This window comes from Pelodiscus sinensis, chromosome 1, assembly GCF_049634645.1.
Source record: "Pelodiscus sinensis isolate JC-2024 chromosome 1, ASM4963464v1, whole genome shotgun sequence".
Taxonomy (NCBI): Eukaryota; Metazoa; Chordata; order Testudines; family Trionychidae; genus Pelodiscus; species Pelodiscus sinensis.
This window is the reverse complement of record NC_134711.1, coordinates 195,225,961-195,250,858: the sequence shown is the minus strand read 5'-3', so window position 1 is coordinate 195,250,858 and position 24,898 is coordinate 195,225,961. Positions and strand designations below refer to the sequence as shown.

Below are 24,898 nucleotides of genomic sequence, written 5' to 3'. Positions count from 1 at the left end.
GGCCAAAATTGCCCACACCTGCTCTATTACTTAAAAAAAGATCAACTATAGGCGTATCACAGTTAAGTTAAATTAAGTTACTATTACTAATTCCAATATTAACAAATTATGTTGCCCTTACCTAAAATATCCTTTATTAAAAATAACTATATAAGCCCAGGTTGTCAAAACTAGTAGTAATAAAGGCAGAACTCAAGGCCACTAATTAATTTATTTCTATGGCTGCTAAAACAATAGAAGATCACACACAGTGAAAGTGTATTTGACTAAGGTCTCATCTACAAAGAGAACGTATTCTGGAATAAGGGAGTGTGAGTGAAGTGCAATCACTTTTCCAGAATAGCTACTGTCGAGTAACTTATTACACAATAACCAATCCAGTACTTTGCCCCATATAGACAAGCCTTTAATTGTTGCCAGATGTAAGTTACATAACATTTCAAATATGCCATTATTAAAATAGGAAGCGATCCTCAAGCTGCATCTAGTTTTGAGCTGGGACAAATTAATCTTGTAAGTACTTCTAATTTAGCCACAACCAGACACTATTTACAATCCTAGGGCAAGCAATAGTGTCAGTTTCCATACGGATTTACAAACCTTGCGCTTGGCACCACCTTTTGCTTGTTTCCCACTTTTTATATCTAGTACCAACTCCTCAATGTTTGGTTTGAATTGCTGTAGTAACAGTGCAGTAGCAGGGCAGTCATCTCCTTCAGGATAGCTCACAGAGAGAAAATAATTCTTGTATTCCAGTTCTGTAGGGTTGCCAGGAACTTCAAACATTTCTACCACCTATATTTAAAAAAAAACATTTTGAAAGGGTCTTAACAAAAAAATTTAAAAAGTTCAACTACATGAGTTTTTTTCCATTCTTCCAAAAGCTATTTTGTCTTTCTAAGAACATTGTATTGTAACAGGAAAAAAATTGTGAAGAGAAGAGAGACCAACCTGCTTGCACTTAAAAAACAAGTCAGAAGGTTTATGGGGAAACAAAAATGGATTATGCTCATGCTAACCATATTGCTTAATAGACAGACCCTGGAATCTAGAAAAATGGGGACTAGACATTTAAAGTCATCAGCATTGGTAGCCAGTCTATGATAATGTATTTACCAGTTTAAAAAAAATTGTGTTTGTTACACTTGTGTCTCCAACCACAAATTTCAGAAAAGTGTTTTCTAATTACTTACAATGTAGTACTGTGGAAGGCGAGTGAGTTTGATAAACAGTTTGTGTTTGGAAAGGTTTCCAACCGGATGGCTTGCATAATTAGCTAGCTGCAATGTTTCACTGGTTACTGTAGGCAGATGTTTTATAGACTGTTTGCATCGCTGCTGTCCAAGCCAAAACCTTGCATTAAAAGAAACAACTGTTAGTGCTTTGATGTTTTTATGTATAAAAATGCTCCAAAACAGTAATATACAAATTGAAGTTAATGTAAAGTTAATTACCCTAGACCAATAGAATTTTTAAAATTAGATTTACTTGCCTCAACCTATGTTTATATTTTCATCTGTCTTGGCTCTGATAATAATTCAATTTCATTTGTTTATAGTCCATTTCACTTTTAAATTCTTACGGCTGCAACATTCGAATTTCAAAGACTACAGGGAAGTATTCTTTCATTTAAGAACTTACAGTCAGGGAGATTGTAAAAGATAATGCTGGACACTTTTCAGCAGGATCACAAGTTTTAGCGAGTTCACAACATGGCCCCTTCCAACTTTACTGTGGCCCATTAAAAAACGTACTTAGGAAGAAATCTTACGTAAGTGTTCTGGCAAGCAACATCACTATTTTCTAAACAGACTGACGCCTCACTCCAACTACTTTCTGAGTTTCTGCCATTTGCTAGCATGATTACATGAGCTCGAAATTTCAGGATGAAGAGGGCCTGGCCTAATAGAAGATATTACAACACATTTATCCTAATATGCTGACTCAGAATCAGTATAATATGTGAGATGTTTACAATTGGATTCTGGTCACACGGGCAAGATTACAAGCCACCGATAGGTCTCAGAATGAGCCAGAGATAAACAGCTTGATTACTGAGCATCCAGTTCTGTGGCTTCCAGCTGAAGTTTTGGGTGCTTGCAATCTCTGCAAATCAGAACAATAATTCACAAAAGGAAGCCTACCAGGTCCTAATGGCTGTTTTAGGACAGAGCTTCGCTGCCTCAGGGATTGCAATGCTCTCTCAGCCTTCAGTTACAGATCACAATTTGTAACACAAGAATGCTGATAATTTCCCAGGGTGCCAACAGAATATGATTTTTACAGTAACGTGCTGGGAGTTTGGGGAGCTTCAGGGTGAAGCGGATTAGATATGGATTTTGTTTTCACATGGCTTTTAATTGTATTTATATTACTTATGACAGTCAGGCTTGGGAGGCTCTAAGGCAGAGGTGGGCAACAGTGGGCACCTAAGATAAGCACCCGCACGAGCACGCACCAAACATTTTCCTTCCACCCACCTCCTCAGCAGAGCCATGCAGTGGCTGCTCACCTACTCCATGGGTGAGGCTGGTGGTGGACAACTTCCCCACCCCAGGAGCAGCAGGGCATCCACCACACAGCCCTGGCCCTAGCTTCAGCCCTTCCCCAGGGCTGATGCTGCAGGCTGCATGGCAGCTGCTCCAGTGGTGCCGGCCAGAGTCAGAGCTGGAGCCACATATCCGGCATCAGTGGCAGCCCCAGCTAGGGCCAGAATCATGTATTGGGTAGCGGGGGCAGCCCCAGCCGGGTCAGAGTGGGAGCCATGTGTCAGCAGTTCTGGTGGCCTTGACTGCCTCAGATGCCCAAAGCTAGAGCGGCATCTGAGGCAGCAGTGGCAGCCTTGGTTGGGTCTGGAGCCACGTGGTAGGCAGCGGTAGCGGCCACATGCCAGCTGCTCTGGCGACCCCAGCTGGGGCGAGAGCTGGAGTCGCGTGGGCACCCGCTGGTGAGCTCCAAGTCCGTGTGAGGCACTCCATCAGCTGCAGTGGAACAGGCAGTGCTCCTGGGGCTGGGAAGGCGCCACCATCGAGCAGCGACCATCTTAGGAGCAGGGTGGGATGCAGGGCAGGAGAGGTGGCCACTGACCCACTGTTCCAAGGGCTCGTGGGGAACTTCCTTCCCTGCCCCCAAGGGAGCAGTCCAGTGGCAGCACAAGGTAAATGGGGCCGGGAGGCTTCCATGAACCTGTGTGGCGGGCAGGTGTCTATGTCTGTGAGCACAGGGAGGTGGCCACATAATGGGCTTCCAGGCAGGCAGGGCAAGCGGCCAGGCAGACAGAGAGAGATGGAGGAGTTCAAACCAGCTTTAGAGAGCAGGAAAAGATAGGAAAGGGGTTCGGGCTGCAGACCTTAAATGGAAGAAGATGGGCTGAGCCCCTAAGAACACAACTGCATACAGAAAAGTGGGGGAAGCCGGTTTCAGAGCGGCAGCAGAGGTTGCTGCTAATGCTCCAGCATTTTGATCAGCACTGTTTGGGAGCTGCTTTGGAAAGAGAAGAAATGTGCTCAGGGACAATCCTAAGGGAAGAGGGTGGGAGTTTCGCTAATGTTGCTGCAGCAGCCGCCCCGGGGCTGATAGGTCATCATGCCAAGGGCTGTGGGCTGCAGCTTTTTCCCAAAGCGTTTCTAGTGGGAAGAGAGGGGTTTTGGCAAACTTTTGGAACTCAGTAAGAATGAAAAAATATCTTGCTGTGTTTTGTTTTCTTTCTAGATTGAATAAGGCTTTTTTTCCAGACTAAAGAAATTTGGATGCCAGATTAAATCACATCTGCAGCAGAAAGGCAAAATCACAGGGATGGTCAATTGAGGAACAAATACTGTACATTGGCACTTAGGCTCAGCCATAATAATAAAGATGTGTGGGTGAAAGTTCTGATTTAACAGCTCTTTATTCATTGTGATTGTGAAAGGGCTGTGTTAGTATTCTCTCTTTATTTTTATTTTTATATATATATATATATATATATATATATATATATATATATATATATATATATATATATATATAATGTTAGTAACTAGTGGATGCACGAACAAGGCACACATGGCCTCAATATTGGTGCACAAGTCAAAACTCATAAGCGGGAACACTGGTGGGCAATAATTTTGATGACAGGCCACTCCAAGAATGTGATTAGTAGTCAAAGGCCACCCTCTTCCATGATATGAATGGAGGAGGTGCAGAGTCTGGGATGGAGGTTGGGTCCAGAAGGGAGCTTGAGGTGAGGGAATGTGGGGTAAAAAAAAGAGTGTTTTATCCAGCCCTGCTCCAGGGACATAAGGGCATATATTTTTATTAAGTTAATATATTATTTGCTTTATTATTAGGTGCATCACTCTTAGGGCTTCAGAGCACATCAAAAATCTATAAGTTAAAATACACCTTAATGATATAAGCTCATCAAAACTGAAGAGTTAAAGTAACTGCGTAATAACTAGAATGCATTATAGGAATGTGAAGGACTAGTTGACTAGTTGCTTCCCCCCCACTTGCTGACTGTCAGAAAGAGGCAGCAAAGGAGGGGGAGGAAAGGGGTACTTCAAAACCACAGCGCTGCCGCTTTGAATCGCCACATGCAGCTTGGGCCTACTAAGGTGTCCCCAGGCTGTACGCAGCGTTTCAAAGCAGCAACACATGTGGAGCCCAGGATTTGCTGGGGACTCCCCCATTGATCTCAGGCTCCATGCAGCACTGCCATTTTGAAATGCCACAGGGAACCTGACGCCGGGCTCCCCATGGCATTTCAAAGCAGCAGCACCATGTGGCGCTCCCAACTGACCCCAGGCTCCATGTGGCGCTTTCGCCTTCGAAGTGAGAGGCGCCCTATTGGACTAATAGATGCAAAATGCATCAACTATTCAATTAGTCAATATTTAACATCATTAATGCATTATGTTGAACATGGGCAACACCTATTGGCCAGGATGGGTAAGGAATGGTGTCCCTAGACTCTGTTGTCTGAAGGTGGAGATGGATGGCAGGAGAGAGATGGCTTGATCATTACCTGTTCGGTTCACTCCCTCTGGGGCACCTGGTATTGGCCACCGTTGGCAGACAAGATACTGGGCTGGATGGACCTTTGGTCTGACCCAGTATGGCCGTTCTTATGTTCCTTCTTTACTGCTACAAGGAGGAGGGTTTTTTTGTTGTTGTTTTGGGTTTTTATTGGGGGGGGGGTTGCACAACAGAACCTGAGACATTCAACTGTGTAATAACAGAGGAGGGGGGAAACAGGACTGAGGAAGCTGTGCACATGTGCATGCACACATGGTGAAATTTTGACTAATGAAGTCAATAGGAATTGGCACAAACTTCAGTTGGAGACAAGATTTCACCTACACCACATTGTGAATGCCAGCTACCAACATACACGAGGAGGGATTTTCAGACAGTGGAGGGTAAAAAGCAGGCTTAGAAAAAAGACTATGGAGTCTACTCCCAGCAGAGGGAAGAGGAGCTAGCCAGAATCCTAACTTACTTTTAAAGGATATTTCTTCCACAATGCTGAAGAACTTATAATCAATTATAATATAAAAATAAGTAAGTCAAATGAACCATTCCAAGATCACTTACTTGAGCTGCTGAAGCCAAGGGATAATGCGTTTCATGTCATCATTGACAGACTTCTCTATGTCATCCAATGTCAGCTGATCTATAAAAATGTAATTCTTTAAATGAGAAAAAAGTCTAACATCTGCTTTGTAAATAGTGAAATGTGAACCTCTGACTGAGAAATAACTTATTTCTGTCTAATTTGATACACATACCACATTTTAATACATATACTTAAAAGTGAACAATAACTTATGAAATACTATGCCAGCACAAGGCATTAGGCATACTATACTGAAAAACTAATCGATTTTCACTTTTCTCATACAATTTGAAAGTCAAGTTACCATAACCTGTTAGCACACTGTGCTGAATACACACACAAGCAGAAGCAGAATCTCAAAACTTGTCAGGTAACCCCAGGTCGTTACACAGAACTCTAAATTAAATGTGCATTAAATCACTCCATACAATAAAAAAAAGTGCTGTTCAATTATGATGAATTAAACAAAACATGCAATTTAAATGAACCCTAGCTATTTAGTATGTATTGTAAGAGGAGCAGTATTCAGAATATCTTACATTAATTGCTATCCAGTCACATTAAGGATCTGTAGAACAAGAGTGCAACATTTACTCACATCAGCCTTATTTAGCTACACAGTTCCATGGAGTCAATGGAATCGCATTAAGTTTACTCATAAAGGAAGGAAGATTTGAGTCTCTATAAGGTATTAAGTATAACTGATTTTACCTACTTACCGAGTCCATAAAGCATTAGTTGGAACATTCCAGAATGAAGATCTACAAAAACGTGGAGACACTCTGATCGACCACATGGCTCCAAAATTGGAACAACAAGAGTTGGAAGAGCAGTCTCAATGAATGCTAAATAAAAATTAAAAATACTGCATTGCATGACGTTCTACCCCACGTCAGTAAAGAGCACCACATCACAGAGTCATCCAAGCAATAGGTTCCTAATCCTGGCAATCCATATTCACATCAGTAATCCTCACTTGTAAGTAGTCCCATGAAATTCAGCAAGATTATTTGCATATTACCACATTTCTCATGCAAGTGAAGAGTTGCAAAATAAAGAGCCCTATGTTGAAACAGCAGCTAGAAAAGCAATTTATTGTTAAGGGAGAGTGGTCAAAACCCTAACACCTAGTAATACCAGGAATATCACAAGCTTCAGACCAAAAGACTTCAGTCCCTCCATCCAAAATGTTATGCGCTACAAACTTCAAATATTATCTGCTGGGAACACATTAAGTACACAAACTTTCTGAAGCAGCTATCAATTAGGGATGTTAAGAAGCTGGTATTTCACTAATCATGTGGTTCAATAAATTGTTATCTACTAAAGGAAAGCACTCAGTCCTGGCTTGTGCTGGATCTGAGACCTACCCCTTCTGTGGCTCTGCAGTTTAACTGTATTAAGAGCCAGGCTGCCTGCCCACCCAGCTATTACAATACTTAAACTGAAAAGCTGTAGCAGGGGAAGATCCCAGACCTAGCATGTGCCAGGACTGAGCTGGCCTTGCTCAGTCCCAGCTCATACCAGACAGGGACTGCTGCTGGAGCAGCCTCTTTTTGTCGCAATCCCAGATCACCATTTACAGGGACTGTTTTGTGCCCCCTCCCTCACACTACTGCCTCTGAGAAAGGCAGCAGCGTGTTGGGGGGAGGGGGGGGGAGGTGGCACTGCAGGGATGGTGCTGGGGGGGACACAAAACCACACACAACAAAAAAGTAAGATTAAATGTACAAGTCATGAACATACAGTTATCATTAACATTGTAGCTCTTAAGGATGGCTTTCAGCTCCTGAAGTTTCTGATGAGATCTTGCATGCACGCTGTCTATTAAAAGTTTTTCTATTGATAAGTGGTCAATCTGTAGAAATAAAATTACAAGAGCAAATTTAAAATAAAATCACGATACTATGAGAGAAACTTGCAATACATTTGAACAGACCTTCCTAACTTTACAAGTGAACACTTTAGATTGTCTCAGAGAGGTAGCAGTGTTAGTCTGTAACTTTAAAAACAATGAGCACTACTGTGGCACCTGAGAGACTAAAATTTATTCTTCTTCTTATTTTTTATTATAAGCACTGGTATCAGCATGTCAGAATCTGATTTAATAGGGAACTTACAAAGACTTAATTACTTAAAAATGCAGGACACTAGAGATCTGTTTTGCCCACCTTAACTAATATTTAACTAGTACATAACTTCAATGGACATTACCAAAATAAAAATCACATCCAAATAGAAATAGGGGTTATACAGGTAGTCCCCGGGTTACGTACAAGATAGGGACTATAGGTTTGTTCTTAAGTTGAATTTGTACACAAGTCGGAACTGGCTCCAGATTCAACCGCTGCTGCTGAAACTGACCAGGGGCTGACTACAGGAAGCCCGAGGCAGAGTTGCTCTGCCCCCAGCTTCCTGGAATCAGCCACTGATCAGTTTCAACAGTGGCTGAATCTGGAGCCTGGGACAGAACAGCTGGGGCGCTGCCAGGTAGGTCCCCCCAGGACCAACCCGGCAGCACCCCAGCTGCTCTACCCCAGGCGTCCACAACAGAAGCTGCGCCCCCCTCCGCCCCAGCAGACCAGGGAGACCCGGAGCAAAGCTGCGGGGGCGGCAGGGTCCCGCACCTCTGCAGCTTTGCTCCAAGTGTCCCTGGTCTGCTGGGGGGGGTCCCCAGCAGACCAGGGACACCCGGAGCAAAGCCTTGGAGACGCGGGACCCCGCCGCTTCCAAGGATTTGCTCGGGGTGTCCCTGATCTGCTGAGGACCCCTCCCAGCAGACCAGGGACACCCGGAGCAGCTTTTCTCGCCCTGGAGAACACGGTGGCGGGACCACTGTGCGTCTGCGTGGTCCCGCCGCCCGTGAGTTCCGGGGCGAGAAAAGCCCCGGTCGTAAGTGCGGATCCGACATAAGTCGGATCCGCCTAACTCGGGGACTGCCTGTAGTTCGTTATTTCAGAATACTCTGACTAGCCACACATATTTTGTGAGTTTAAGATCAAGGGCATTACTAGATTAAAGATGAGCTAAAACAGACCAGTGATATTATCTACAGTTACTGAGCAGAATTAAGTTTTACATTTCTACAAATTGAACACATATTAATATTTTAGCATAATACTTATAAATATAGGCCAAGGTTTTCAAATGTAACTACAAGTTCAACTTCTCTAGTCCGGCACACTCTGGTCCAGCAACATCCATGGTCTGGCATGATTTTAATAAGCTGGGTGTCGACATTTCATGGATATGACCAAGTTTTCTGTAGTCCCGCGGCCACCAGTCCTAGCTCTCAGTGTTCTGTGCTGTTATTTAGCTCTAATTTACCCCTCAATGTCTTCTATGAGCTCAGTAAACAGTGGAAGTATTGGTAGTGTTGCTAGACAATATTGACCTCCCATAGTCTGGCAAATGCTCTGGTTTGGCACTAGTCAGGACTACAGAGGTTCAAACCTGTAGTAGTTTTTGGTGACCAACCTGAGACACCCTGTAGGGACCTGCTTTCCGAAGGCAAGTATGCTGGGATTCCTGAAAATTAGACCTTTCAAGGTGTATCAAGCTGCATAATCACTAGTTCATTTTTAAACTCTTTGCCATAGTTTTCCCCACCACCACTCCTTTGTAATACAGTGAGGCACTCAGAAATTTTAATCATCTATGAAATCTATCATATGTTTGTGCAAGTCTGTCTGTCTGTTCAAGAACTCCTCCTAAACAGTATGAGTTAAAACCAGCTTCCTCTTATCATAACAAAGCAATGTAAGGGTTTGGTTGTGCCAGGAAAAAGGAATGTGCCTGGACTGGGATTGCTTCTTAAACAACAGAGAAAAGAGACAATTACCAGATAGGTGAAATGGGCTAGCTGGGCACCCTTTCCCCTCCCATGTGGGACTGCCCCAGCCCTGAGCCTCCCACTGCCAGGCACTCTTTAGGCAGGGCAGAAGGTGGGGCACTAAAGCTCCCTTCCTACCACCTTGTACCCATTCACACAGGGACATGGCTGGCTGTTCCCTTTCATCAGGGAGTGAGGGGAAAGTGCACAGTTTGCAGCATTCCTCGCTCTAGCTAGGGAGCACAAGGGGCAGATGGATCTTGACCTGCCCCAGCTGGGAGATGTGCACCCACATATGTGGGTGCACATCTCCCAGTTGTGCCCACTAGAGCTGCAGCAGCCATGGAGAGGCACTTCTCATTAGGAATGTGGAAGTGTGTATTTGTTTAAACAATTAATCAGTGAGCTAGGGCTTATCAGTTAACTGTCACAATTACATGCAAGGACACACCCCCTTATCTGTGCCCTCCCACCCACCTCACTGCTGCCTCTGGCAGGCAAGTGCTGGTACGTGTGAGAAGCCAGCTTTTAAGGCAGTTCCCTGCACATACCAGCTCCTATGAAGCAGCACAGGGGAGAGAGAAAGCAGGTATCTCCATATCCTGCGGAGCACCTCCCTCCCATGTGTAAACGTGTAGCCGCTGCAGTGAGAGGGCTGTGATAGTCCTCTCTTCCCAGGGCACCCTGCTCACCGAACCCCTCATCTCCAGCCCCCCCTCATAGCAATGATTTAAATGAAGTGCATACATTTTCATTTTATTTTCCAAAAAAAACAAAAAATTCGTTAAGGACCTGAGCAACACCAGGTCAATTTTCTAGCATACTTTAAGTCAGAAATTTGTGGAGGTCACAAAAGAAATGGCATCTAACCTAGCGCAATAGAATTCAATACTGAATTAGAGGCTTAACTCCTTAAATAGGTTCTGGTAGTGAGATCACATATCAACTCAATATAGTTATATATGCTTGATTTAGACAACTAAATGCCTGCTGCACTGGAGAGCTTTACCTTCATGGCCCTTTCCATTAATTTGGAATCAGAAGCTGGCAGGGGAGGTTCATGGGAAATTTGCAAGGGTTTTGAGACATCGTTCTCATCAATTTTAATCGTGACCTTGTGAAGAGATGCAGTCCCTGTTTTTCTCCCAACTACCTGTTGGCTTAAAATAAAAACGTGCAATATTAAATAATTTGACATTTTAAACTGAAAGTATAAAAGTTATTCTTGCTGAAGCACTCCAAGCCTAGTTGTGATATTACCGCCAGTGTAATCATAGCAGGTAGCAAGACACTTTTCAGTAGTCAATATTTGATTGAGAAAGCACAGCACAGAAAACATTAAGTCAGTTATGTTACATTAAGAGTAATTAGAAAAATACAGTGATAAAATGAAGTATTTAAACTAGCACATTATTAGCTTACAAGACTCACCGCTTGCAGGATATCAAATAAGATTGCAGATAAAAGCAGATGAGATAAATGAATCAGAATAGCATCAACAGTTAATTAGTTAATATATGGCTCCTAATAATTGTGGTTCAATTTTCTGATTGTCGAAGCAAAAACACGCTCCTCTGAGTTTAGGCAGCTAACAAACAGCTTTATTAATTAATAATGCACAGCATGAGCCAAACGTGGTCACAGCAGAGCCAGACCCAGTAAGGCTGCTAATACAATCAATCCTAGTATCTTTATACCCTTAGCCAAACAGTCTGACGTCAGGGCATCCAATTACAGAAATCCTCAATTAAATTTGGAAAAACCAAACCTTATCAACAAGATGGCGGACAGGTGCGAGGGAGTACATCTCCTGTCCCAACTGATGCACCCACCATCTCCACCTAGGTTAACGTGATTTGCAGATGCTCAGATTCCTCAAATTCAGCACACATATTTAGGTGATTATATACAACAGTTGACACGACGTAGATTTCAAAATTCAGGTTTGAAAAATTCAGGCCTTAGTTTATTGATTACAAATGCACCAACATTTAAGAGTCTTCTTGCATGTCTGTCAGCATAAATAAGTCCTATGAAATAATTTAACTTACTTCCAAACAGAAAGCGAGAGACACTTCCCTGCATGATATCGCTCCACTTGCACAAGGTCACCCCACCGTTCCCGTATCAGCATTAGTGTTTGTGAATGCAAAACCTCTAACTGAAGTGATAAGCAGAAGGAGTCTAAGGAATGGAGTTAAGAAAATACAAACACACAGTAACAGAACATCACAAATCTTTTCTGTGGTCCTTTACACACACCACAGCTTCCCCAAATCTTGACCAGTATACAAAATAAACCACCAACTATTTGTCAAAGCTTTCTTTAAGTTCTTGCACAGCATCCTGTTTTAAACTTTTAGAGCACTCTCTGCTAGCTGCTTAGGTATTTGAAATCAGACTGCTTTTTGGTGAAGGGCAAATATTACAAGAAATGCAGTTCATAATTAAGTTGGTAGAAAAAACTTACATTCTGTTGTTACACTACATGCTTATCTTAAGAAATTTTTATTTTTGCATAGAATCACTTGTTTCATTGGTATGTATTTCACATTACCCAAATATTAATCTACCCCTTGTATGAATGAAGTCAATTCAGTGACTAATGCATAAATTATTTTCCACTTTACTGCCCACAGGTGCAACAAAAGTTTAACTGACTAACAGAATGGCAATGTTTTTAATGTGCAGTAGCCAACAATCCTTAAGTCAGCATTTTGTTCTATTAGAGGGCTGCACCCGCTGCTCGCCAACCCCCCAGTATCTGGCGACTTTTGCAGGAGCAAGGGAGGGTGTAGAAGCAAGTTTAAAGTAGGATGTGTGGCTAAGGGGAAGGGTGCAAGAGCAGGCTGGGGCAGGGTGGCTGGCTAGGAGGGAGGGGGCGCAGGGTTTTGGCAAGGGGTGAATGAGGGAGCTCGGAGTGTGGGGTCTCGGCAGGGGGGTGAGTGAGCAGGGTGGGAGTGCAGGGATCTCAGCAGAGCAGTGTGCGGGAGGCTGGCGGTGCAGGATCTCAGCTTTGGGAAATATGAGTAAGCGGGCTGGAGGGGCGGGGTCTTGGCAGGGTGGTGAGTGAGGGCATGAGGGTGCAGGATCTTGGCAGAGAGGGCATGTGAGGGGTCTTAACTTGGGCTGACCAATGGCAATGGAAGCATGGCGCTGTGTGAGGAGGGGCCATAACTGGTAGGGCTGTGGGGGAAGCAGCTGGGGCTAGCAGGTGGGGCCAGGAGCTGGTAGTGCCATAAGATGTCCCGTCCCCCCCTTTGGGAAAGAGATGTAAGGGCCAGAGGAGCTGCCTGGAGTGGCTAGTGAGGTGCCCTGTCTGGAGGTAAACATGGGAGGGGGGCTACACCGATGACACGACGACATCATTCTGTCATCCATCAAGAGCTTTTTTTTATATATACGAGAGAGAGAGAGAAAGAGAGAGAGAGAGATCATGAAACTACTCAAATGTTGTAAGGGTAAACAGTTTAGCACACAAAGCTACCAGACTCTTACATTCAGGTGACCTGATCCAGTCAATGATGCAATCCTAGTAAACACTGCTTCTAGCACTGAATCTTTCCTGCTGAACCCGAGACCATTTTAATAACACTAATGTGCATTTTCCTTGAGCTTAAAAGCACTTATATTCTCTTTTGAATGCTAGCCACTAGATAGTGAAGCTATTCCATCATTCCATTTAAAAACAAATCTTTGGAAGGATACGTAGGCAGTTATACATGTCCTGAAGTGGTTTCTCATCAGCAAAGAGTCGAGACTGGACCAACTGATGAATGAAGCTTATCTGCATACTATGAACCAAAGCTCGGCCATCTTGCAGAAATTAAAAATAGTCCATATTAGAGATCTAGACATCAAATCATTTTAAGAAAACACTACCACACTGAATAGATTCCAGAAGGTTAAAAGGGTATTTAGAAACCTGGATTCTGCTGAAAATTAACAGTTCTTTCAATGTATCTGAGGGAAAATGCTATTTAGACTGCATTGCTAAAGGTACAAAATACACAGAGCAAGGTGGTAAAAAGATTGTTGATGTTACCTCCGGTCTCTTTGTCCTCAACCAAAATTTCTAGTTTGAGGAGGCGCCATGGAACATCAGGGTCATCTCCCATCACTGTCAAGGTAGCTTCAAACTCTCCCTCAACTCGAAATTTCACACGGCCATTAGCTAGGAAAAAACAAACTTAGGGGGGTTTCATGCTCATCATGTTAAACAGGCACCTCAGAGTGCAAGAAGGCTTCCAATACAAAACAAAATGAATCTTCTATGATCCCTAATCCGTTACATTCATTTCTACAAAAATTTAGCCAACTATTAAGGTTTATGAAAAACAAAATAGCAGCATTGTGAACAGATCTAATATAAATTTCCTTAAACAGTATTACTTTAGTCAGGACTAGTAACATACCTGACAGTTCAGTATCGATTATTTCCTAAGCAGTCTGCAGACAATGAATCACATGAAAAAATATTTAACTGGTAGTTTAGCATTTCTAGAAATGACAAGCTAATGAACTACCTTCACCGATCACTAAGAGTCCATCTGCACTTACACAGATTGTACAACACAGTCTTCTATTGTAGATGCTACCGCCACACTGACAGAAGTTGTTTTTCCTATCTGTGAAGAAATACCACTTCCTGGAATAACATAGCTGTTGTCTGCACTGGGAGTTTGATCAGCACAACTACATCGGCCAACGGTGTGTTTTTTTTCCCACACCTTGACTGACCTAACTAAGCATGTCTAAACTACGGAAAGAGGGATGTAAATTAGACAGATTGAAATTGCAAATGAAGCCAGGATTTGACGTTCCCACGCTTCATTTGCATAATGGCAGCCGTGCGTTTTCAAAAAAGGGAATTTTGAAAGTGAAACCGTTGTCTAGACAAAGTTCTTTCAGGAAAAAAACCCTTTTTCTAAAGATCCTGTACTCCTCAAAAAATGAGTACAGGATCTTTCTAAAAAAGGGGGGGGTTCTCAAAAGAACTGCGTCTAGACAGCGGTTTCACTTTCAAAATGCCCTTTTTTGAAAGAACGCGCGGCTGCCATTATGCAAATGAAGCGCGGGAAATTCAAATCACGGCTTCATTTGCAATTTCAATCTGTCTAATTTACATCCCTCTTTCTAAAGAGGGATGTGGTTTAGACATAGCCTAAGTATGTGCCTCTAATGGACTATGTGCCTCTAATGGGGTGGCCAACCCATTTAACAAAGAGAGCCAAAACAGCAGTGGAAAAGATACCCCCCAGAACAGAATTGCTGAGCAAAAACAAAAAACATTTTTTTTTTTAAAGGAGGCTGGCCCTTTAAAACAGCCACCATCTTGGACGCCATTTTTAAAACCCCGCAGCTCTGACTCGGTAAGCACAGGGAAGCCAGGGGGGAGCTGGCGGGAGGATGGGGGCACTTGGGGGAGCACAGGAGTGGCTTTGAGAGCCGCACTTTTGGGGGGCAAGAGCTGCATGCAGCTTGCAAGCCATGGGTTGGCCACGGCTGCAATGGACAGTTTAAGCATTTACAAACCTTAGAACAAAATATCCACATTTAACCTCAGTACAAGTAATGCACCTTGATGAAGCCTACCTGTACCAAGTTTGATTGTTCATAGTTTCATGCTCAGGTGAGAAAGAGTCCAATATACACAAGCAAGGCTAGTTAGGCTACCTACTTACATATTTATCCCAAGAACAACAGTTTTAGAGGGGTAGCCGAGTTAGTCTACAACTGGAAAAACTTAAAAAACGAATGGTCTAACAGCACATTAAAGACTAACAGTATTATCTCCACTTTAGATAGAGGATCATAGTGCAGAAGGACTGACTTGCCCAAGGTCCAAAGGAAGTCCATGGTGGAACAGGAAATTGAACCCAAGTCTTAGGTTAGCACCATGGCTAATGCCACTGGATTAGCATTCATTCTACTGCAATCACATGACTAAGTGATTATGTAATTTACAATTATATTACAAACACCCCAATGGGTAAAATTTTAAAAAGTACATACTTAAGCACTTTTGAAATTTTTACCCAATACCACACATTTAGATATTAGGGCAACTAGCAAATCCATAAAATTCAAGATTAAAAACCAAAGTCAATAGTCTTGACTAGGGGAAAAAAGGATCCAATATTGAAGTATCAAGGACTTTTTATTTACCACTACATGCACTAATGGACAATTGTATATGCATATATCCAGTTGCTAAAATCGGGTCAATAGTTAACACCAATGGGAAGAGCCACAGGAAATGGCAATGAAGAGAAAGGAGACACCATCTTGTCTACTGAACATCAGTAGGGGAAGACATGGAATAGGAGCAATCCCCTAATCAGGAGAAACTGTGTGCAGAAATATAAGAAACAATGGCTAATGAAAACAAATGCTACAGTCATGGAACAGAAGATCAACCTTTCTTTCTTTTGTCAGAGTAGGATTTATTGGAGCTTTTTATGGTGGGTTTAAGTAAGATTATAAAACTCCCAGTTCTTTCAGGCTGTGCTAATTATATACACTAATATCACACAGTGGCAGAGTTTCAATCTTTTTAGATGCTTAAAATTTTTTTCCCAGCCATTTTTTGTTAAAAGTCTAAAATCACTAATTTAAATCGTCAGAAACAAACTAGTCTTTAAAAGTAACTTCAGGTGCTTACCAACTGTAAGATTTGCCAATTGTGGAGGAAGATCTGTAGTCACTAGTCGATGTCGAAGAATCTGGTTTAACTGATGAAGTGTGGCTTGCTTTTCGGTTTTTGTTATTGGGTCAGGAGGAATTATTTTATCCTGTTAAGGTAAGTATTAACACATTTTATTTATATATATATTTTTTATTTATATATATATTTATTTACATTTATGCATGAAAGTAGAATAGGATGCTGTGTTTGTATTTAAGCAGGCATTTTTAAAATATACATTCTACATCCTCTTGAATTTTCCTTCCAGTGAACTGACTTTGCTCTGTCTTATATTTAGGAAGGAATCACTAACCTCAGCCCACTTTAGATTATTCCGGACTTTATGAATCAAGTTGCCTTATTTTTTAAAAATTACGATTGATATCAAGATTTTTATATTTAAAGGAAAAAATTCTAGAATTCTGCAACCTTACGTAATTTCAGAAAAGCTTGTTTAACCAGAGTGGAAGCTAAACAAGGAAATTACTAAGCGATAGCTGAAGGTATTTTCATGGCTCTCTAGATACAAAAAGGCAGTTTAATCCTGGAGAGATAGTATAATAGCATGTATAATAGTATAGATAGCATGTATTAAGCAGAACATAGCTACAACCAAGAGACGGTGTAAGTAGCAGATTTCAATCTCATTTTATTTTAGTTATATTTTTTCTGGGTTTTTTATTTAGTTTGTGCAAATAATCAGATGACTGATAAGCAAGGAAAAAGGTTTATTACTAAGCTGGTGCTATGGCAAAAATAGTTTAGCAAGATAGAACACTTAGTATCAAAAAGTTACCTTGTTTATATTTAGAGTATTTCTTATCAAGTTAGAATTTTGCAAATTATGACTGGTTTTGTATTAGCATGCAATTTAAAGAGAAATATGTACTTTATCTGCAGTAATCACAAGAGGAAAGATGTTTCATACTGTTAGTTTCACTAATTTGTGTTTGTTACCTGAAGGTATTTTAGGAGGGATCTTTTTCAGCTATACTGTAAAGACATTTACCCTTATACATGTTGGCAGACGTGGATATGACCCAGTTGTCAACACATCAATAGCATATGGGATAGCAAAACTGGGCAGGCGAGCATGAACCAAAGCATCTCTAGCTAGTGATGCTAAACGATCGGCAGTGTCCACAAATAGGATAGCTTGTTGATCTAGAAAACTTGATATCATCTGTAAGAGACCAAAAAGAAATACTGACTCCTGAAGCCAATCCCATGCCCAAAGTATCTCTAAACAGTATTTTCCCCTTTTCTCTCCCTCAATCGCCCACCTTTCAAGAAAGTCTATACTAGGGTGAGGTGGAAGGAATAGTTTGGTAGTTTCTTCTGTGCTCAAGGATATTTATACATTTTATTTCTCCCATCACCAAATCCTTTACAGATAAGCATACAAGGTTCCCACTCTTTATTCCAGGTTAAGTGTCTCATTTTACTTTGTCTACTAGGAGGTTCAAGTGTGAATTTAAGAAATTCCTGAGGAAAGAAAACAAGTTCTGAGAGTTTAGTAGGAACAACCCCAAATCCCTGCTTTTGTACACTCTAAAGCTTCCGAGAACAGAGCTTCCATAGCTGGGTTGCAGCTCTCTATACTTCTCTTCACAGATCATGTGAAAAATATGAATAGAACTTTGGGGGGTTTTATTCATTTCTTTTTAAGACATATTTATGAAATTACATCTGTGGGATATTCATGAGGATAAGAGTATTTTGGATGGAGAGTTGCTGTACTTGTGCTGGTCCTAATCCCAAAATATTTTAGCAACAAGGTGGGTGATGTAATCTGTAATATTTTTTATTGGACTAACTTCCATTTGTGAGCAATACAAGCTTTTGAGCTTACACAGAGCTTTTCTTCAGGTCTGGAAAAATGTATTCGTTGAGTCAACAAACAGTATCTCCTCCACATTATGTGTCTAGTATTTTGGATGGAATGCTAAAAGAATCATTTCATTTCAGCTTATACTTCACGTCACAGATTTCTACTCCTATATACTATGCCTATGGCATGTTTGTGGAAGGTCATTTGTGGACTGTTACTAAATTACTACCATACTTTATATATATTCTATCAATAAATAAACTGACTTTTATTTATTTAACCAGGAGAAGGAATTGACTCTCTCACATTGCCTATCTAATTCAAGAAATATAACAGTAAAAACTAATGCGGAGATGAATGCTCTTCCTCTCCACCCTATCTCCTAACCTCCAAATGTTTTCACAACTGTTTTAATAATGTCTAGTTTCATCTATATTATTGTATGGAATCTGGATTTTTTAATGTAAGCTTTTAAGATTTTATTCAGAGGGTACTAAAAAGCCCACCCACCAGTTTTAGGTCATTTTTTATAAAGTTGCTAACTTACCGCACATTTTTCCACTTTCCCAGCATTGTTAGCCCATTTTACTAAGGCTAATAATCGAACGAACAGTTGACGTGTGCGGCTTGCAAACTGCACTATTTCTATTTTTCTGTAAAAAAAAAAAGAAAAGAAAAAAGAGTCAAGTCAACACTGACACAGTTTAGATGCAGTTTAGACACAGTTTAGACTCTCAGTCACAGTTTAGATGCAGTACAGTTTGCCACTCAAGACCATGACATAGAAAATGTCTTGCAACTAATCAAGCTTATACTTTGCATAATATAACATCAATTTCAATTGTACAATTTCCCCACCCCCCAAAAAATGGTTTAATCTTTTCAAAAAACAGGCATGAGACTACTAAGGAGTCAAAATTCAGGATGTCTTCCAGACATGTTTTTTTTTTCCTCTTTGCTTACAGAAATATTGAATGCCCAGTCTTCCTCCTACCCTCATTTTTAAGCGTTGCTTTAAAAATTTACTGTACTGGTTGAATGCCACAGCCTATAGCCACAGCCCTATGTGTGCTCTTCACCGCAGCAAATGCCTGTCTATGAAAGATAAGAAAGCAAGAGAGTCATGCTTTGATCTCAATTCGCACTTCCATTCCAGTCTTTAAAACGCCATCTAAGCCATGAGAAGTTTCTGATCTCAGAGAATATGGTCAGAATTTATTGACCTCCACGGAGTTACCTTGAATTTACAGTTTTTTGTTGTAAATGTTGCTGAAAATACAAGATTTTAGATAAGGGCATTGCTGCTATAAGTCACCCCGGTATATACAGGCAGTCCCCGAGTTACGCGGATCCGACTTATGTCGGATCCGCAGATACGAACAGGGATTTTCTCACCCCGGACAACGGGAGCGGCGGACGCCCGGTCCCGCCGCCCCCGTCGTCCGGGGCGAGAAAAGCTGCTCTGCCTCTCCCTGGTCTGCTCGGGGTAGGGGGAGGGGGAGAGGAGCCAGATCAGCGCCGCGTCCCACCTGGGTCCTCCTCACTTTGCTCAGCATCTCCCTGGTCTGCAGACCAGGGAGACGCTGAGCAAAGCGGAGGAGGATCCGGGCGGGATCGAGTCGCTTCCAGATCAGCGCCGCGATCCCGCCCAGGTCCTCCGCGGCTTTGCTCAGCTTCTCCCTGGTCTACTTGGGGGGGGGGATGCAGCTAGTGCACCCCCCCCCGCAGCAGACTAGGGAGACGTGGAGCAAAGCCCCGGGCCTGTGGTAGAGCAGGTGGGGCGCTGCCGGTTGGTCCCGCAGCACCGCTCCTTGGCGCTACTGGACCAACCCGGCAGCACCCCAGCTGCTCTGCCCCAGACATCCCCAAGTCAGCCGCTGCTGAAACTGACCAGCGTCTGACTACAGGAAGCCCCTGCCCCGGGCTTCCTGGAATCAGCTGCTGATCAGTTTCAGCAGCAGCTGACTTGGGGATGCCTGGGGTTCTTAAGTTGAATCTGTATGTAAGTTGGAACTGGCGTCCAGATTCAGCCGCTGTTGAAACTGGAGTGCTATGGCCCCACTCCAGAGGAGCCCACTGCCACTGCCTGGCACCGCGAGGTGCCAGGAGTGAGCTGGTCCACGAGGGGAGCCAGTTTAAGAAACAGCTCTCCTCACGGACCAGTGGCCTGTTGCCCCATGCTGCTGCATCCCATTTGGCGGGGAGGGAGGGTTAGCTCCTGGACCCGACGTGAGCCAGAACTAAGCCAGGCTGCTTGCCTGCCTCCTAATACCTTTAAATGCAGAGCTGCAGTTGGGGTAGGTCCCGGACCCAGTGAGAGACAGAAGTGAGCCAGCCTACTATAAAATTTACTGGCAAGGGGTGTGTGTGTGTGGGGGGGGGGGGTGTATAAAACGCTTGTAGCCTATAGCATTAGTCTATAAGCTTTTGCTTATCAATTAATTGGTTAATTTACTACACTATTACATCCCTAGTTCTAACCTGCAATAGTGGTCTTATTAATGTCCTATACAGAGATACTACCACCCTCCTGCTACTATTATTGGTAATAGTAGTAAATAGCCTGCAGCTTATCAAAGATTCCATTAGCTAGAGTAGTACTTCTCAAACTAAGGCTCAAGAACCCCAAAGTGTGTCTCAACCCTTTTTTGGTGGGATTGCCAGGACTGGAATTAGACTTGCTGGGATTCAGACCCAAAGCTCAAGCACCACCACCCAAAGCCAGTGGGTGGGACTCAGGTTATATGGCCCCACTGGGTTTCAGCTCTGCCCAGCACAGCAGAGCTCAAGGAGGCTCAGGCTTCAGTTCCTCATGTAGTAATTTTTGTTGTAAGAAGAGGGTCACAGTGCAATGAATTTTGAGAAGCTCTGCGCTAGAGAACTGAACAATGAGCTCAAATTCAACAGGTTTTTTATCACTATCCTTAAAAGCCACTAAATTGCAGGGTGTGATCCCCTATCATGTAAATGTGACCTAAGCTCTCTTTTCCCAGATTTATGAGCTTGGATTTGGCTTTATTAAGAGAGCTGTTTAATGATGATGGAGCTTTAAAAAGCCAGTGTAATACCTGTATAAAACAAGTAAGTATAAAAGAAGAACATATAAATACAACAAAGTTTTTGTTTGGCACATAAGAGAGATCACTGCTCCTCTGTATGAAGGGATATTTAGCAAGTATTAAAAAATTGTCTAGAATGTAGATTAAGAGTAAAGGAGGAACGAAAGAACTGTCTTGCCATTAGGAAGCAGAGTCAATCAGCGTTTCAGAGCTATTACTGCAATTTAATATTTATTTTTAATTACCAAAGCTTTAATTTAAGAACAACTTCAAAAGTTTGCTTTTTAATTTGATGGGTAGATCCTTTCAATCTTCCTTTGTAGACAGGGCCCTTATTGCAAATTGACATGACAACTGCTGTTGCTGAGATACAACGCCTTATTCACGGACTAAAAATACTGAAATTATTTTGGAAAATAAAGTTTATATAGCTATTCAAAATATCTGAACAGGAGTTTTCTTTTAATACTTCCCAGCACAAGCACTGTGCTGATATAAAGCAGGAATGAGAATTCAACTCCTATTGGTATACATTGGAAGCCAGGGCGCTTCAGAGTTGATGTAATGCAAGTTGCATTTAAAAATATCTATAATATAACCATCATTAATCCACTTAAATAAAAAATGTACACTATATGTCACTAGACAGGAAGGAAGGAAGCAGGAATTACCAATAGTGAGAATGAACAAATTACTTGCTATCAAAAGCCAAACCCAGGGTTTTCCCCATGTTACAAACGAATTGTCAGTAATATTGCAGCATATTAACAAGGTAGTTTCCTATCCAACTGCTATCTTGGATTATAACATATAATACTGAAAGTCATTTACTCTTAATCTATATGGAATAGTTAGAATTTAATTTTAGTGGTGTCTCTCTTATATAATAAAATTGCATATCTTTCAGAAAATCCTAAAATATCAGCATCCATAATTTCCTATAAGTTTTGCTTATCAAGGGATCCTCAAGAAGAATACTCGAGCAAGGAACTTGAGTTGCTTCCCCACCCTTTGCTGCCTCTATCAGAGAGTCAGCAAGGGGGGAGCAGGATTAAAAGCTGATTCCCCAAACACTGTCTCCATGGGAGGACAGGGGCGCACAGCAGGGCTCTTGCTATATTTTAAAGGCAAAAACACCTCGAGAAGCACGGGGTCAGCAGGGGATTCAAGCAGTCCCCCGCTATCCCCGTGCTCCCTGCTTCTGAAATATACAAGAGCCCCATGGCCCCATGTTCCCCACAGCGCTTCTGCCTTTGAAATATAGCCAGAGCTGGTGGAGCTCTTGCTACATTTCAAAGGCAGAGGCACCCCTATCGACTAATCAAATAGTTGATGCAAATTCCATCGACTATTTGATTAGTTGATTAATCTAAATTTAATGTTCCTACCAGGTATCAATCACTCATCACTGATGGGTATATACTGCCTGTAATCAAGGCAGCATCTTGCAAGTAACCACTATTCCTTTAAGAGGTGCTTCCAGAGTCTGATGCTATTAAATTTCTCTGCATCATTACTGCTGCTATGGTAGCTTTCATATGCAGGAGCAACAGAGTAAGTTGATTAATTAAGCAATATCCCTTACAGCAACATTAAAGAGCTAGAGAAGCACTTCACTAAATGGCGTTAGACAACGACAAAATAATCCTAATATCACATGGCAGCTTACCACATATTGATCCCAATAGCACAATTCTATTTCAGACACCTCAGATTGCTTGTGCCTCTCTAACCAATCAGCATTCTCTTTCCTTTGTCCAACCTTCCTGCCCCATTGTGAAAGAGATCCAAGCTGATTCAGGCTATTGACCAATTTAACCTTGTGATCTTCACAAAGCAAATTCCAATTAAACCGACAAATGCCACAACAGCCCACAAATGCCACTCCACTTCCCCTGCCAGGAACAGCCATTGAGGCGCAAAGCCACTGCCTGTAGCAAATAGAGTAATAATTGTAAGAAACATGGAACATTAAAAATTAAAAAGGGGGCGGGAAATACCGAGCATAAAGCATGTCAGCAAGAAAAGAGGAGAAAAGAAGTCTTAAGACAACCCAAATTTTAATTCTCCAAAACTAGGATCTGGTAGCAAAAAAGATGAAATCCCATTTAAAATAATTTCATACAATTGAAATCTGTGCCACATAAGGCGAAGTACACACTTGTCTTGATACATAGCATTTCTAATTGTCATTAGAATTTTTGGGTTTGTGTGACCTGTGTATTAGGGGAGTGAACAGTTAACAAGTTACCCAGTAAGCATCAGCCTTAATGTGTTATGCTTACCGCGTACTAGTTAATCAATGTCCAGGGACTGCCAGCTACCGCCCCAGGAATCTCCTGCTGCTGCCAGCAACCAACCCAGCACAGGGATCCCACTTACTTGGTTAACCTGATAAGTATGGGGTTAACCTAATGTTTAACCAGTTAACTGATTAATTGGGACTTTATGTCCCTACTGTGTTTAATTTGAAAATATACTAGACCAATAAGAGTTAACATAGGCAGCAAAGAAGCCAACATTACATTTTTCTGCCAAGTTCCATAGAAGCTACTCAAACCTCTAAAATAAGCACATTAAGTACTTTGATTTCAGCAAAAAGAGGGATAATTCATGTTCTCTTAAACCTGAAGAGAAACCAGGTTCTCTTTTTTTCTATCCATCTATTTTTGCCTATTTCTGAAGTATACAAAACAAGTTCTCCAGTCATAAAACAAAGTTTCCTTAATTGGTGTTTGAGGAGGAAAAGATGTCTCTCTAATAAGGGGAAGTAAACAAGAGGTCTTATTCTATTTACATTTTACAGCTACTAGTCCTATATTGGTAGGACTTCCTTCTCAATACATCTGTATTGGTTCCAGTTCTTCCACACACAATTAAAAAAATCAGGTAACCACATTATACCTAAAAATCCCATCCTCCAAGTTTTCATGTCCTATTACTCCTATCCAAAAGGAAAATGCTCTCAGCTGAACGGCACTTCTTGCTGGGTAAAGAACTGTTCAGAAGCTTATTAGAAATAGAATCCAACAATCCTAGGTAGTTTCAAATTAATGTAGCATTTTTGTGACAGCAATAGTAACTTCTGTCATACAGTAACATAAGGACAACCCAATGAAATCATTTTAAAAGGTAAATCTTGAATTAAGAGAATTCTTATTTCAATGATCCCACACTGACCTTAATGTTAAATTCTAGCATGCATTAATACCCCATTCTTGTTATGACTCACCTTTCCATGTCAGTCTTTCTTGGTAGTCTATTAAAAACATAAAAACATTATTTAATGTTATATTACATTTTAAATATTTAGGTATACGTTCATTTGCATCTAGTGAGTTCTTATAATTAAATAACAATTAAATTTAAGAGTCACTACTCTGCCATTAATACACCACATACTTTGGTAAGTGTGTTTCAAGAAGTTGTGTAGTAATTCTCCATCTTCATAAAACTAAATTTATCAAGTTTCACTGATCAAAAAGTTAATTTGATAGCTCTAGAAATAAGAGTTGCCTACTATACATATAACAGGTGAAAAATAAATAGCATCAATATAATATCCACCACTATGTGCTACCAACCTGCCTAAAATTGGAATTAAAAGAATCAACTTGAAAGATGAAATACTGTTGCTTCTCTCCTGAGCTAGCCAATATGGTTATCAATACAGGAAGCTCTTGCCATTCATGGTCGATACATTCTTGAGATCATCATGAATGGCAAAATCCACAATACTGGGGAGTGGGCGATGTTTCTGACACAAAACCACATTATCCGTATAAAATGATGTAATAGATTAATATTTACACACAATAATGCAATAAAAACATGTAATATCCAAAATTTTCTGATATGGAATCACTGCAAGCTTCCATTTCCCTTTCAGCTT

The 24,898-nt window shown here is 41.6% G+C and overlaps 1 protein-coding gene across 2 annotated transcripts in view; it reads right to left on the bottom strand.

The window, feature by feature from the left end:
• MED14 (mediator complex subunit 14) overlaps window positions 1-24,898 on the bottom strand; it is a 59,364-nt gene that overhangs the window by 30,305 nt on the left and 4,161 nt on the right. For both annotated transcript variants that reach the window (XM_075913119.1, XM_075913110.1), the window contains exons 2-14: window positions 24,239-24,265; window positions 18,495-18,600; window positions 17,126-17,299; window positions 16,093-16,222; window positions 13,474-13,602; window positions 13,137-13,244; window positions 11,480-11,612; window positions 10,438-10,588; window positions 7,343-7,454; window positions 6,316-6,441; window positions 5,575-5,653; window positions 1,194-1,353; window positions 601-795 (exon numbers count right to left, since the gene is read on the bottom strand). In XM_075913119.1, the coding sequence (XP_075769234.1) occupies window positions 601-795; window positions 1,194-1,353; window positions 5,575-5,653; window positions 6,316-6,441; window positions 7,343-7,454; window positions 10,438-10,588; window positions 11,480-11,612; window positions 13,137-13,244; window positions 13,474-13,602; window positions 16,093-16,222; window positions 17,126-17,299; window positions 18,495-18,600; window positions 24,239-24,265 (1,630 nt within the window). The remainder of the gene's footprint in view (window positions 1-600; window positions 796-1,193; window positions 1,354-5,574; window positions 5,654-6,315; window positions 6,442-7,342; window positions 7,455-10,437; window positions 10,589-11,479; window positions 11,613-13,136; window positions 13,245-13,473; window positions 13,603-16,092; window positions 16,223-17,125; window positions 17,300-18,494; window positions 18,601-24,238; window positions 24,266-24,898) is intronic.